Here is a 15,872-nt window from a genome sequence, read left to right as displayed (position 1 = left end):
ACAGAGGTGAAGTCGGCCCCAAGTGTAAATGCTTTTAAATCCAGTTTAAAAACTAGGCTTTTTCTCATACCTCTGACTTGGGTCATACAAAGCATTTGCAAAAACAATTTTTCCCAAATCTTTTTGCGCCGTGCATTCTTTTGGTAATTCTAGAAAGATACTTTTCATTTCTTCACTTTGCTTTTATAGCAAAGCTTAAGCTTTGCTAAATGCGTTGAATTAATTGTTTACAAATGCTTTAAAATAAGTGAAGTGCGCTATATAACTATAGCTGACTCGCCTTGCCTATGCTAACGCAGTAGTGTCAGTTGAAGTCATGATTCCAATAAATATTTGAATGAGAAACACTGAACGTACCTTCTGGTAATGCGTGACGACATATCCTTACGCTTCTGTCTAAAGAATTTTATTGCACAACATTTGCAACTTTGAAATGTCGTATGTCAGAAACCTAGCAAAACGAAGCGCCCCTGTACGAATATCGAGATATTGTCCCCAAGTATAGCAAACCTAGCAAGTTTGATGAGGCTTTAACCAATCCAAATAGAACCGGAATGCACCTGAGCGTAGGAAACGTATCAGTGGTGCGTTGTTGTGGCCAATCAGCAGCATACACTTGAAAGAACACAGGGAATAATTTATTTACAGTCAGCTTGGTCACACCCTCATTTACATAAGATGTGGGTCTCCAATTAGCCTAAAAAAACACACACATGGAAGTCAAAGGTGCGCCCCACCATCCCAAAAAGACTCCCGAAGGATAAAGGATTATTCGTATACATTTTCTGTCACTGCTATACAAAGAGAAGAACAATATGCTCAGTCATTTTCTAAAGTACAGCATACCTGCATTTTTTTGGTAACCCCCTCCCCACCCTCGTCCACCCCTTTCATACAAGGAAAAAAGAGAGGGCGAACCCCCTTTCTCACGCTCACATGATTTTATTGTCAACATTATCGGAAGTACAATGAAGAGATGATTTTGAGAGGGAAAAACAAGAAGCTATATAAGTTATCAGTGATAAAATACACACACACGGGAGGCTTTTTTTCTTTTTCTTCTGATTGGAACACATACTCTCAAAAGAGACATCGGGTTATTTCTATAAGAATATACACACACGTTTAAAAGTCTTTCAGGGAAAAAAGTTCACTTTTTTATCCACTGGGATACCAGGAAAGTGATGGGGGGAAAAATGGTCTTCTCCAGGAGAACTTGTTGCACAAACAATGACGGACTGTTCTCGAGTTTCTTGTTTCTCTTTTTAAAAAAGAAAAAGAAAAAAAAGGTGCAGATTTTGAGGACTCAAATCATCCAAAATGTACAGCAAAATTCCAAGAAATCTCTGTTACAAAGATTACAGTACGAGCGTACAAGAGGGAAAGTCTTCAATTTGAACCTTTTTTTTGTGTGGTGGTGAGTAAAACCCTAAGTGTGTGTTCAGCACAATATAGGATTTATTATTAAATATCATAATTCCAGGACAAACATTTACATCATGCCTGCATGCTTTCTCAACAAAGTGGCAGCTATCGGAAAGAATGATGGCTCAGGAATACAACAGAAAACAACCCCAACCCCCCAAAAGAGAAGTTTATAGAAACGGTGGTATTGTTTGCCTATGACTTCTACTGCATGACATTATATATACACATATCATATCAATCTGCTCCAGTTGTCCTATCACTGATAGCATTGTATGTACAACAATGGTAGAAAGGAAACTTGATTGTATTGTCATCTAAGAAAAAACATTATCGTCTGGACGTTTTGAACAATTTTCCCGTCTTTGCTGTTTGCGTCTCAAAATTCAAATTTGAAATACAAAAACCGTCAATTTTATGTCACTGGTATTAAAAACAAATCTTCAGTGCTGCGGTTGGATGAGTCAGTGCCAACGTTTGACTGTGCTCAACATCTATGACCCAAAGCTGCTTTTTTCGGTCAAAACTAGTTCAAATCCCGGGGAGAGAAAAAAACTTGCTCTTATTCTACATTCAGACACACCTTCCTCCAGCATTCCCTTCAAGCAGCAGCTCCACGTCGTCCCAAAAACTAAACCACCCTGGAAATGGACTCTGGAGAATCTTTTCGATCCTTTGTTTCCATCTTTTTTTTTTTTTTTTTTTTTTATCGCCCTTTTCCCACCAGGTTTCCTCCTCCAAGTACGTAGCTCCTGTCGGCACTATTAGTACATCACTGCGGTTTTCAGGAAGAGTCTGCCATCTGCAACACAAAAGATGAGAGTTAGCCACCGGTGATGAAGAATGAGATGGGTCACAGAAATTAGCACACTCCAAAACTCGAGTGGAGTGGTTCTCAAACTTTTTACGCCAAGTACCACCTACAAAAATTCATAGTTCTCCAACTAACTCCGTCAAGACCAACATTAAAATTCTGTAGCATGTTTATCGGAATGTGCTGGAAGATTTAAGAAGTATTTACAATATTATTGTGCACCGCCACTCAAATAGTAGTTCGTTACTTTTAATTTTCACGTTAATGGGATGTCCGTAATGCGGAAACCCCATTAATGTAAACATTTTTAAAAATTGAAAAAACTGTCTTATGTGACAGTGACAAATTGCAAATGTACTTAAAAGTGAAACACAACCGAACTGTACTCAGGCAGTAATTGTTTTCACATACCACAAGAGGGACACAGTGCACCTACCACACTTTGAAACTCATGGCAAGAAAGGGCTTTGGCTTGGAAAATTGACTTTTTTAGCATGTATAAAAATGCGGGTCTCTAGTGTGCCTGCCCACAAATTAAGTGCGAAATTATACAACCAAGTAAATCTTTAGTTACCTTCAACAAACCAAATAGTGATGTAATAGTGTTTACAAACTAACAGGCACCCCCACAAAGAGTTACTGCACCCATGACTGCATTAAGCATCAGAGGCTCTTTCAAGCAACGACTACAGTGGCTAGACTATCCATCCATCCATTATCTATACCGCTTCTCCTCACAAGGGTCGCGGGGAGTGCTGGAGCCTATCCCAGCTGTCTTCGGGCAGTAGGCGGGGGACACCCTGAACCGGTTGCCAGCCAATCGCAGGGCACACAGAGACAAACATCCGCACTCGCAATCACACCTAGGGGCAATTTAGAGAGTCCAATCAACTTAACATGCATGTTTTTTGGAATGTGGGAGGAAACCGGAGTACCCGGAGAAAACCCACGCAGGCACGGGGAGAACATGCAAACTCCACACAGGGAGGCCGGAGCCAGGATCGAACCCACGACCTCTGAACAGTGAGGCGGACATGCTAACCAGTCGACCACCACACGTGGCTAGACTACTTGTCGGAAAAATTATGTTGAAGCGGATTTTTGTTTGATGTGCAGATTAGCATGAGCTGACAGCGTTAGCTTCTGATAAGCGGCATACAGGCTACTTGGTTTTGCAGAGATGTTGTTGCAGTGGGTTTGTGGGGGCAGGGTGATAATACTTTGGGATTTTTCATTATTGTTTAGTTGTAGTTGCCCTCAGCAGTGTCTGTTAACCATAATCACCTTTGTAGGGGGTTATTTGTGTTTAGTCTATTGCATGCACCACAGACAAGGATCTGCACACAAACTGACATTGACAGGTGTAATTTGGCAGCTTGCTAGCGAAGTGCTGGCTCCATGAGTGAAAACAGAATCCATGCTGTCTTTGTGGTGGCTCACATGTGCTTCCAAGTTCGCAATCCTGACATGTTAAATGGCTAATTGACTCACTTAATTTTGATCTGCGTGCATCTAACAGATTCGGTTAAAATGAGACCTTTATTTTTAATCACCTGCTCAAAACCTTTATTTATTTGCCTTTGATGTCGAAGCCATTTGGTTCATTAAAACATAGCGTCGCGCACTTCATGAGTAAGACATCGGATATACTTATCGGAAGCGGCATGCTACCTTTAGACAGCGCTAACCTAACGCGCTTTGTCCATTTCCTGTGAGAACGTGCTCATCTTGGAAATGCCGCGGCGGTAAAAGCGTCTGTCAGGAAGCTTGTCAGATGTATATTACCTTTCCTCTGCCAGAAGAGCGGTAATGCCTTTAACGTGACGTCCGCCTCTCGACGGCAGCGAGGCTAAATAATTCAACGCTGAAGATGAAACGCACACAAGGACATTTAGCGGCGGGAAATGGTAAACTTGACGGTGGACATGACAACAAAGTCATATTGTACGGCGATAACGGATTTTCATTGTACGCTGATGCAGTATTTCAACAAGTTTCAGTTGGATTTACCACGGGTTGACATGCAAAAATCTTGTGGTTTACAGAAGAATGTTTGCAAAAAATATATATACATATATCATTATGGTCCAATGATGCAATGCAAACATGTTTCATCTTTGCTTTCTGTCACTTATACTAAATACAATACAATACAATACAATTTTATTTATACAGCACATTTCATAACAGCTAGAGCTGTAACAATTGTTAAAAATATTCGAACATAGATGCTTGTCATTGGACAATGATATGAAATACTAGTGATGTAACGATAATGGCAATATCGTGATATCGCAATATTAAAAATGCCACAATATCGTCGTCATCATGTCACAATATTAATAGCAGCAAATCTGTTAAAAAACAAAACAAATTGTGTTCCATTTGTGCAGTTCCAGCACCCTCTGGTGGTTAGTTTATTAGTGCAGTTTAATTTGAACTAGGCATGTATTGGCCACCTATGGAGCGGCACGGTGGTCGACTGGTTAGCATGTCCGCCTCACAGTGCAGAGGTTGTGGGTTCGAGTCCGGCCCTGGCCTTCCTGTGTGGAGTTTGCATGTTCTCCCCATGCCTGCGAGGGTTTTCGCCAGGTACTCCGGTTTCCTCCCACGTTCCAAAAACATGCTTGGTAGGTTGATTGAAAACTCTAAATTGCCCCTAGGTGTGATTGTGAGTGCGGATGTTTGTTTGTCTCTGTGTCCCCTGCGATTGGCTGGCAACCAGTTCAGGGTGTACCCCGCCTGCTGCCCATAGACAGCTGGGATGGGATCCAGCGCTCTCACGACCCTTGAGAGGATAAGCGGTTTGGATCATGGATGGATGTATTTTGTCGTTACGTTTGTACAGAAACCATACACACACACACACCCACACAAGCAAATTAAACAGATTATTGCTGACATGAACAAAACAATGTTCAAACCAATAAAAGGGCCCATAAATCTGTCGTACCAGCAAATATTTTGCAACATCTCTGTCGACCCGCTTCAGCCGACCACAGCATTGTGAACTACATAGACCAAGATACTTTGTGCTGCTGACCCAATAGGAACGCATGACAATGAAATGACTGGCCAAGCCTATTTCTTTGTGAATGCTGTTATTATATACAAAAACAGAGTATTATGTTTTTTTCAATATGAGCTTTTTCATTTTTTTTTATAATATCATGAGTTTTCATACAGTATTGTGAGCTTTTAAACATATCGTCAACCTCCCCACAATAACGTGATAATTATCGTATCATGAAGCTCATATTGTAATATTATCGTATTGTGACGTTTGGATATCGTTACATCCCTAATACAGTAACCACCATGTCATGTCAGAGACATCTTTGCTAAGGCCAAACTGTTAACAAATCTGTGTATATATGTGTGTTTGGTTGGGTGAGGGCGTGTCGTTTTTATTTGGTAGCTATCTAGCATAGGTCATTATAGCATTGACAATTAAACAGCACTTTTCCCCCACATTCTCCTTTCAAATAGTCTTTTTTTTCCTATTACAGTAATTCTCGTGCTACACATCAGACATTAGCTCATTTGCAAATGTTTGCGCAACGGTTGAAAAATTGCATGACAATTTGTTCTTACGAAACAGCCTCATTAAAACACGTAAAACTTTAGCATTTTTACATTCAAATTGAGATTGAAAAAAAAAAGTTCATTAAAGAGAATACATATTTCATTAGATGCTAAATAAAACAAAGGGATTTTTTTTCGGCCTCTCTCAGCATAAAAAAAATCCTTTGAAAGATTAATTAATACATGTAAATTATGCAAATTATGCCCGTGCAAATATTTTATGAAGACAATTAAGGGATTCATTAATTACAGCCGTTTTTTTCCCCTCCCTTTCTTTTGCCTCAGTGACATTCATTCATTTAATTTTTAATTTCTCTTGAACTGTTTTGATGTTAAATCTAGCAACAACAACATCAACAACAAAAAAGAACTTTGGAAATAGCGGATGGCAAAGATATTCAAGATGGTAGAGGTGGTGGTGGTGCCCCGCCTGCCAAAAGAGCTTTGCTCCCTCTTGGAAGCCATTCAAAACACAGCGAAAAGCAATTAATAAACACCGACTGTGTTCATATTGCAGAATTAGAGAAGTGTGACAAAAGACAAATAGAAATAATTAGTTTGCTAAAAATTACACCCTCATTACCCCCCACCCCCACCTCCTTGAATCCCTGAGTTAGGAGAATATACTAACACATTCACTCTGCTGATACGTCGCTCTCTCCCTTTCTCCTGATTTAGTTATTTATTTGCCTCTCTATGTAATTTATCAACCTCATGTTTTTTTGTTTGCCATTGGAGGTTAATTATACAGCCAGGCTGGCAGAGTCGAGCGCAGGAGGAGACACGGGTGGCAGACAAATGCTTCTCTAATTGAACAAAAAAGCACAAAAATGCAGCTTGTATTTTTAATGAATTCATTTCTTAATTTATCTATTCCTCTTGATTGTCCAACACGGCAATGTGAGAAAGTCTCAGTTTTATAATGGACGGGGAAAACGACACTTTATATTAAAAGTCTCTGACATCATTTTACAGTGGACGTTGAATACACAAGTGCTTAGCTTTTTCTTTTTTTTTTCTTAGTGTGATGTCACAAAAAAGGGCAATGATGATGGCTAAAGTCAAGTGCACTGCACCATACACTCTTTTTCGTGCCTGTTTGCAGTTTTATTTTTGCCACCTATCCTCAGTTATTTGCTGTAAAACTCATCTATTTGCTGTTTTTGTGCTCATTGTGAAATGCGGCAACATGATGCCAAACCCGGTCTAATAGAAAAGTAGGTGCACAGGAAGTATGTTGTAGTAGTGAGAGACAAGCTTTGTATGTTAGGGAGGAGCCAAGAGTAACCACCGTGTGACAGAAGGTACAAGAGAGTGCTTTTTTTTTTTTTCTAATGATCTGTCATTCATAAGTCATTCAATTTTAGGGGCATGCAAGATGTTTACATCATATTGAACTATTTTGGGATCATAGATTGTAGTATATTTATGGTTTAAACTATCAATTTAAATTATGTACAAATACAATATGAAATGATATGATATGATATATTTGTTGCTATTACTTGAAATTTTGGTTTATTTTGGTTTTATTGCATAGTGTTGGCCACTTATCTGTACACTTTAAACAAGTTTAATTGTTCAAAAAAAATTCATGGCATGACCTTTTATGGGAAATATTGCTTTAAAATGAGAACTTGGCAATCAGAATCATGCAACTTTATAGCTAAAAACAATACACAAATTTGCGATTGAATGAGGCACCGCATTAAATGATCTGTGATGTGTGAAGTACCTTTGCATTTAACGTGTAAATCCTGACTTCAAACAGTGAGTGAATGACATTTAATTAAGAGAGGGGTCGTAGTTTCTTTTCAGTTTGCACTTTTCACAAATCTAACGTTTTGTTCTGTGGAGACGAAAAATTTCCACATCAAATTCCGATTAAAGGTGCACCCTCTCGCCCCGAGGCATCTTAAAGCGACATGTCTTCGGCGTGATAATTGAGGATGTTTTAGCGTGGTGTCTTGTGTGTGTGTAAACACAAATAACAGACAGCCCACTGAGGTTATCACCGGTGTGCGCTCCTCCCCAAAAAAGCGCATCCGACCCTCCCCCGGCCCCGGAGGCGAACAAACAAACAAAACATTAAAAATGCACAAGGCTTATTCATAAAATGGATTGATTTGGCCTCTTTTATTGCTACCAAAGGGGAGATTCCGACGCTTTTGGTGGTTTTATGACTCATTAGTATTTCCTGAGCGGTAAACAAACGCGTCTGCTTCTGCAAAGAACGCTAACACACACAAGTGTGCTGTTTGGTGCTTTTGACTGCATGGAGATGTTTTTACCCTTGGTAGAGGGGAAAGGGTTACCTGATTGTTTAGCGTCGCTATTTGTTTTTGTTTGTTCCTAGCATAACTCCCAAACTAGAAAATGTAGTTTCACTGCAGGAGCAAATTTCCCAAACAAAACTGAGAGCAACAGTTAGCAACATTTTAGCGCAAAATGTGAAGACATGAGGTGCAGATTTAGCTCTGTTGGTTTGTTTGTTTGTTGGGTGTCACAATTATGCTGAAACTACACAAGCAAAGAAGAATCCATTAGGTTTAGGTATGAACTTGGATAAATATGTGTCTTTTGGCCCTGCATTGCGGAGTCATAGAATTCAGAAGGTAGAGTCCCAGAAATCAGTTGGTTAGTTTGTTAGTCATTTCTGAACCAGAAATTAGCCTGCTAACTAACAAACCAACCAACAAAATTAGCTACGAAAGAGTCTGCCCCACTGCAAAATGGAAATGGGAGTGTGTAGCCACTGAACGTCATTCTTTATGATACAGGAGGTGGTGTGGTAGCTAACATATGGGGAAAAAAAATCTTGAACTAGGAAGCAGTGTCCTATCTTAAACATTAATACATTGTTTGAGGGATTTCTTTTCTGTTTTCACAATTTGAGTCATAATGGAACAGCCGCCCCCACCACCACCACAAAATACAAATGGTAGAGTCCTTTCCATCCTAAACTTCTCCACACACGAGAGAATAGATTGCTAGCTAACATACGAACAAACAAAAATTGCGAGTAACAATTTTTTTCCACTTTTGTTCATAGTTTAAATGTTTATATCACACTGAAAGTGACCCCCTGCCTTTCCAAGAATTCAAGTGCAATCCCACCTCTTTTGTGCTAACGTTATTCTCCAAATGCTAAAAATTGGCCTTGTAACTAACACGGACAGATAAACATTTTTTTTTTCAACATTTTTTGCCATTTTACTCCTGATGGAAGTCTTACAGTCGAATCATCTTGCACCATAATCTGTTGACCACATTTGTGTTTATGTGTCAATGCATTTGTGAAAATTTCAATAATGTAATATGCAGTCCAGGATTCATTAAGGTCTTCAAAGTCAATCAAATAATTTCAAATTAAGTACAATCTCTAAAAATGTAAATTTCTTACTAAAAAAAGACAGGCTTGGGCTAGAAGTCAATTTATGTTACGATTTAACAAGATTAAGGACGGTGATAACGGTCCTGTGTCAATTAAGGTCATCCTTAACTTCTATTGCCATATTCATGCCACGCATGTCATGCACGCAGTCAATAGTAGAAATTCCTTGCCGTTAAAATGCGACTGTGCTGTATTTATGTTTTGCCGCAACGTTTGTTACCATTTTGTCAATGGCAGCGTAGTGCTATTTTAGTTCATTGCTGTCGTGAAAAAGGGAACATTAAACCACCGACAGGATGGAAAAGTGCTTGGTTCGGTTCTATTGAGGGTTATTGTTTTTTTCCCCTGAAAGTATTACATTGTCTCTAAAGAGAAGCTATGATCTTGACCCAGTACGGTGGCCCAGATGGTGAACAGCGATGGCCCAACGGCGAGCACACTAAATGTGTGTGTGCAAAAGAGGAAGAGAAGAAGAAAAAGAAAGAGATTTATAGTCTCATCTGAGCCCTTGTACCTTGTATTGTCCTTTCAGCATCTGTTCTTCCGCTGCTGCGGTCGCTCTCCATCTCAGGGGTCAGAGCGTCTGCAGCAGAAAAGAGATCAACGCCGTTAAACATCCTACCGGCGTCCGGCCGGCACAATGTCAGCAGTGCCGGCGCATCACTCACTCGGAACAAGCAGCAGCGCCTCGGAGCCTCGCGGCGAATGCGAGACATACTTTTGCTCTAATAATCTGTTGCTTGGAATCACTGTACCTTAAAACGACAGCTTCAAAACCATTCACAGTAAAGCCTAAAAAGTCAACCTAATAGACACCGTGCCTCAGTTAGTCATCAGGTACGTCATCCACCTAAGACAAATAAAAATAAAATCTTTAAATAGACACCTTTAATTTTCTCGTTAGGAAAAAAAAAAGGTTGTAAGAATAATTATGAGTTGCGGACAATGCATTTGATGCCTATGCTTTACCTGGCACCTCTTAATACCTGAATAACTGAACTTCTGAGCCCATGTACTCTGTTGTTAACCAAAAAAAGCATCATCCAATCAAATGTAAGTGTGATGTCTAACTGAATGATATAAAGCAAGTTCTCTGGGCAGTATTAAGGATATTCTTACGGTATTTGAAGATGGGTTCTTTAGTAACAATTAGCATTCTCTGATGTGATTGCTCCACACCGTTGAGTGCATCCATGTTTGTGTTCCACCGACTTATTTGTTCCTCCTGTTGTATCTCCATAATATTATTTTTCTTGGATTAAAAGTCCTCATAAATTGTAATATGCCACCAACATTGTTAAATCTTATTTTTTTTAAAATGCATTTGTAAAAATAAAAACACGCTGGACACTTCCTCCCGCTATACCGTATTTTCCGGACTATAAGTCACGTTTTTTTTCATAGTTTGGCCCGTGCTGCGACTTATACTCCGCAGCGACTTATGTGTGAAATTATTAACACATTATTACCTGTATATCATTTCACATGTTATTTTAACCCACATAAAGAAGATAAATCCTAAAAGCTATTAAAATGCATGAATAATTTAAACGGTTAAAGTCTAATATTGTGTTAAATAAGTAATTAAAATAGTACGATAAAAACACAATTTGACTGTCTATCAATCCATCGATACAAAATAGTGTACTTTTCCTTAAAAAGGCGTAGTGCCTGGCTGTGCATGGTCCTGCATCATCAGCCAGCCACACACACGCACGAGAGCGGAGGAGAGAACAGATAATTACGACCGAATACAATAATACTTTTGGAGACTTGGAAACATTTTACATGGTCGGCGATAAATAAAAGACTTATTTAATTGATCTACGACCATTTTGGTGAGTTTAAAGTTATCTTTCCGTAACTTTCTTGTAATGCTACATGTGTGGATGTTAGCTACCATCGTAGCTCGGTGGAAATGATGTGTACTAAGCGCACAATTTTATTAATTTGATTTATATGGACACATTTATTTGCGTTACACGACAGAGACAACTTGGATTCCGAGTGCGACTTATATGTTTTTTTCTTCTGTATTATGCATTTTAAGGCTGGTGCGACTTGTACTCTGGAGCAACGCATAGTCCGGAAAATACGGTACTGTAAAGTTTTCTACCAGTAGGTCTATAGTACTAACTGATCAGTTACTGACAACCTCTCTGTTATTGTATGTATGTTGTGTCAGTGCTGCTGTAAGTGTACACATGACAGTTCAGTTATTTATTTTTACAAACCTTACTAAGAAAAAACATACACACAATGTTTAGGCTATGAGTGTTGTTAGCATCCTTGAAAAATCTTTAGTACAAGTTTCAAGTAATTGCTAGCAGAGTTAGCTTGTAGCTTAAATTGTACAAAGCCATGCTGAGAAGTATGTTGTGGAAATAAAATTCAAGCGCACACTGCTCCACTTCGACCGTTTAGAAACTCAGTTTGCACTCTGCTCAGTGCATCAGTCAGTACAGATGAAAATAGGAGGGGAGCGCGCTACCTCTGAGAACACACACACTCTCAGAGTGGAGTTAGGCCGTCAGTGAATTTCCGAAAGCACCTGAGATAACACACTACACTACACAAACCTTAACTCATTCAGTACCTGACTTCTTAGACCCATTCTGAAATGACAAAAATATGGCATTGGGATAGAATGAGTTAAAGTTAATTTATGGCTAGGATATGCTAACTAGCCACTAGTGTTTGCCACATCCTTTTTTGTACTGCTAGTTCATAGAACAAAGGTGAACACACCATTCAATTAAATCACTTTAATCTAGCAAATATGCTAAAAAGAAGGTGGATGAAAAATAAAATCATCCCATATTTAACTTGAGCGAGTACTTTTACTTTTGTTGGCAACCTAGCATGTTATCCTCCTCCTGGCAACAATTAGCTTGACTGTATGTTAATGCAGAAATTGGACATAGACATAGGTGGGTTAAAAAAATAAAAATAAACAAAGCAAAAAATATAGAAACGAAAATAAATACTGTACATAATAAACTAAAAAACAATCAATTAAAATAACGATGTAAACATATTTAAAATTTACACTTACAGCCTGTGTGAAAATGAAACAAAATTCAATCTTTTTTTTTTTCATTGACTGACCATTGAGTGAGCGCATGCTGTCGGCGGGTGATGGCTGCTTGAGGGTCTGCTCCGCCTGCTCTCTCCTCTTGGATTCGTACTCCAGGGCTTCTTGCAGTTTCCTCTTGGCCTTCTTCTCCTTCTTCAGGCGCTTCTGGATGATTGCTAATGTGGGAGGAAATGCACAGACTTTAAATACATTCTTCAATGTATTGTATGATGTAAATTAAACCCTTTTGATCATTCTTTGCCTGTTATCCATAAACGTCTTCACATACAAATTAAATAAAGTGAAAGGCATATTAACGTAAAGTGTATTTCCACATATGCCCACGAGAGGAGGAATGGTGCATTCACACCCACACAAACGCACGCATCCACGCAAATGCAAACACACGCACACAACCCCCCCACCACCCACGCCCACACACACACACACACACACACACACACACACACTCACACACGCAGATTCGGTTACCTCTGTTCTTCTGCTCCATGGCCAGCTGCTTTTCCAGAGTTTCCCGGAGTTCTCGCTCTCGGAACAGCTCCATCTTGAGTTCCGTCTTCTCCAGCTGAACCTGCTTCTCTTGAGCCCGCGCGTTGTCGATGGCCACCTTCAGCAGTCCCTGCAAACACGCACATTATATATGACAACTCATACCCAGCTGCTTTTTATTTAATTGTCATCATATCATAAACTAATCTCCAAGCGGAGACCGACAGCTACTGCACCAAAGTGGAGGCCGTGGAATATAATTGTAGTGTCGGGAGCTAATGCAGAGAACAATGACAAATTTGATCGGCCACTGATAGACAAGAAGTGGTTTACATCATCCACATAGTATCTTCTCGGTACGCTTTGAACCCCAGCTGAGCCAGTATTAAAAATACTACCCGGTAGTAGAATAGCAAGTACCCGGTACCAGACAAGAGTGCCTCGTACCAAAAATATTACCTGGTATCTGGAATAGTACCCACTACCAGAAATAGAACATGGTGCCAAAAATGCATCTGTATATAATGTATCACCTGAGTCAGGTTGGATTGGCTCAATCTAACCTGTGATTAGTGCGGAATGATTTTGAAACAATCCGTGATTTTTTTTTCCCCCTCAATATTGCGATTTAATTTGCAATTGATTGTACAAAGTCTTCTTCCCATGTATTTTTCAACAAACACAAGCAATACATTGTCTATTATAGTATATAAATAAAAAATAAAGCTACCGACCGGACGAAATGATGCAGGTCTGTTTGTTTGATTTTTACCCAAAAGTATAGCCTTGGGAATTTAAAAATTGCATTCTACGTCAATTTGAATTCAATCCATTTTTCAGCCCTAGCCACGATCCTAATTACAACAAGTGCTACAGAAAATTGATGCAATGGATGGATGGATGGATGGATAGCATGACATTTGGTTGACAAATTCTACCTGTATGTTGGTGAGGAGTGTCTCTATTGACGACAGGCCATCCGGGAAGAGGAAGGGCGAGGGGAAGCCAGGAGGCAGAGTCGGTCCAGCAAGAGACAATCGCTCGTAGCTGTCTCTCGCTGTTGGCGTGCACATCAGGTTATCATCTAGAAAAAGACAAAAGCAGATTAAGTATTCATCCATCCATTTTCTGTACCATGTATCCTCACCAGTACAAAGTAAAAAAGCACATATAGCAGAGCCTATAAGGAGGAAAGCCACTGAGGTGGTCGGACTGTGTTTGATCTTAGAGGTTCTACTGTCCTAATAGAAGTCTCTTCGTTTTCTGTTGTCACCCGGACTCTAATAAATACGCTGCGGTGGCCCCTGTGAGACTCCTTTGTATTGCTTTTCCTCAGCATTCCAGAGTGGGGGCTAAACACTATCAAGATGGACATAAATCCCAGCTTCCCCTATTTAAGAGATGTCATGTGTACAACAAAATCACGAAAAGGCCCGCTCGCCTCGACCCCCGTGAGGCTCACGCTTGCTTTGTGCTCATACGCACGCGACTGTCTGTCAAACCGGTAATGACATCATCCTCCTCTCATCGCAAAATGCGGGGCGAGAACCCCACCATCTGCCGTCCAGCCTCGGAGGAGACAGAGAGGGTGGGAGGCAAAGATAGCGCACACATCGGACGTGTTACTTTTGTCCACCTTGAAGGGAGACAATTCGCTGTGAAGGCATTTCCACAGGAAGTCACTGTTTAACGGCTACAGTAAATCATTTCCAGTGAGAGGGCTTTTTTCTGTTCATCATAAGGTTTGACAATGCATTATTATTGTCACAAACTACTTTTTGAAATAATTGTTTTCAATTTAAAAGGGTGTGTAACTTGTGGCGCAGGTGTTGTAATGTGATTTTTGTGCATTTGATCCAGGTGCAGGCAGACAAATTTGGTGATGCGCGGACGTGCATGGTTGGTTTCATTGGATTTCATTCAGGAGTATAACACCAGAGTGGGTCAATCTCTCAGAAGCATTGTAGGAATCAATTCAAAGAATAATCATTATCATCTTTAAAATATTTTAATTTCCTCTCCTGTCACTATTGGTGGGGTGCGGGGGTGCAAAAAACGTCAGCAAAACGGGCTTCCTTCAGTCTCTCTGACGGACGAAAACACATTCTGTCAGTGCTTAGTCCGTCATTTAAAAAAAAAAAAAGTCCGAGCATTCATCAACAAAATGAATGGTGACGCACTGAGGGACCAGTCCGTCCCTCAGACGGAATGCCCACCTTTGATTATTATTATTCATTACCTGTATGTACACTGAAAAAAAATGGTATGTCGAATTTACTCAATTTTATTTTGTCAAGTGGCTGCACACAATAGAATAATCTTGATCTTTTCAAGTAGATGTATAGTCTACGGAAAAATGTATCTGGATGCAGATGATTTTATTCAATGCAACCAAATAAAATCAACACACCATTTTTTTACAGTGTATCTTTTTGTTTTGTTTGCGATTGTATTAGCAGACTGCATAATTTTTTTTTCAAATACCTTTTGATTTTATAAGATGGATAATTACCCAATGAACAAAAAGGTTGGAATAATATTTTAATAGTATCCATTTATTTAAAAGGGATCTCAACAGAAAGTCAGTGTTTAATGGCTAATTTAATGAAAGTGAAAGGACAATGTTTTATGCCATTTTATTATTTTTGGATAATTGTTTGTATTTTTTTAAGATAAACTGCTATCATTAAGCTTATATGTTGAGTAAAATCAAATAAGTAAATATTTTTTATACTTTTTTTAGAGACGGTAAAAAAATGTGCTTTTAAGAATTTTGCCAAACGTGGAATTGATCGTTGGCAATAATTTTCTGCAACCAGCAGAGGCGCTGTTGATTCAACCTCAATGAATTCAAGGATTGTAAATTGGAGCAGATCCAAATTAACAATCTTCGGCCTTGGTGGAGGTGTACGCTCACGGAGTGCGACTCTAGATTGGAATGTGGACTTCAGTGTTCATTTGTGATTGTGTGGCAACAGAGGAACGGTGCACAAACAGCGCCCGCCTTCCCTCCCTCCCTTTCCTCCCTTCACCACCCCCCCATCAACATTCAAGCGATGCCAGCCAAG

The 15,872-nt window shown here is 39.6% G+C and overlaps 1 protein-coding gene across 4 annotated transcripts in view; it reads right to left on the bottom strand.

The window, feature by feature from the left end:
* Window positions 1–922: 922 nt before the first annotated feature.
* dachd (dachshund d) overlaps window positions 923–15,872 on the bottom strand; it is a 166,632-nt gene continuing 151,682 nt past the window's right edge. For all 4 annotated transcript variants that reach the window (XM_086052393.1, XM_086052394.1, XM_086052390.1 and 1 more), the window contains 5 exons: window positions 13,743–13,888; window positions 12,787–12,934; window positions 12,327–12,470; window positions 9,733–9,801; window positions 923–2,227 (listed from right to left, as the gene is read on the bottom strand). In XM_086052393.1, the coding sequence (XP_085908519.1) occupies window positions 2,190–2,227; window positions 9,733–9,801; window positions 12,327–12,470; window positions 12,787–12,934; window positions 13,743–13,888 (545 nt within the window). In that variant the 3' untranslated portion in view covers window positions 923–2,189. The remainder of the gene's footprint in view (window positions 2,228–9,732; window positions 9,802–12,326; window positions 12,471–12,786; window positions 12,935–13,742; window positions 13,889–15,872) is intronic.

The sequence above is a fragment of the Filicampus tigris genome, chromosome 14 (assembly GCF_054856515.1).
Source record: "Filicampus tigris isolate MCC_2025a chromosome 14, RoL_Ftig_1.0, whole genome shotgun sequence".
NCBI lineage: Eukaryota > Metazoa > Chordata > Actinopteri > Syngnathiformes > Syngnathidae > Filicampus > Filicampus tigris.
Note: the sequence above shows the minus strand (reverse complement) of the source record. Positions and strands in the feature narration are given on the sequence as shown.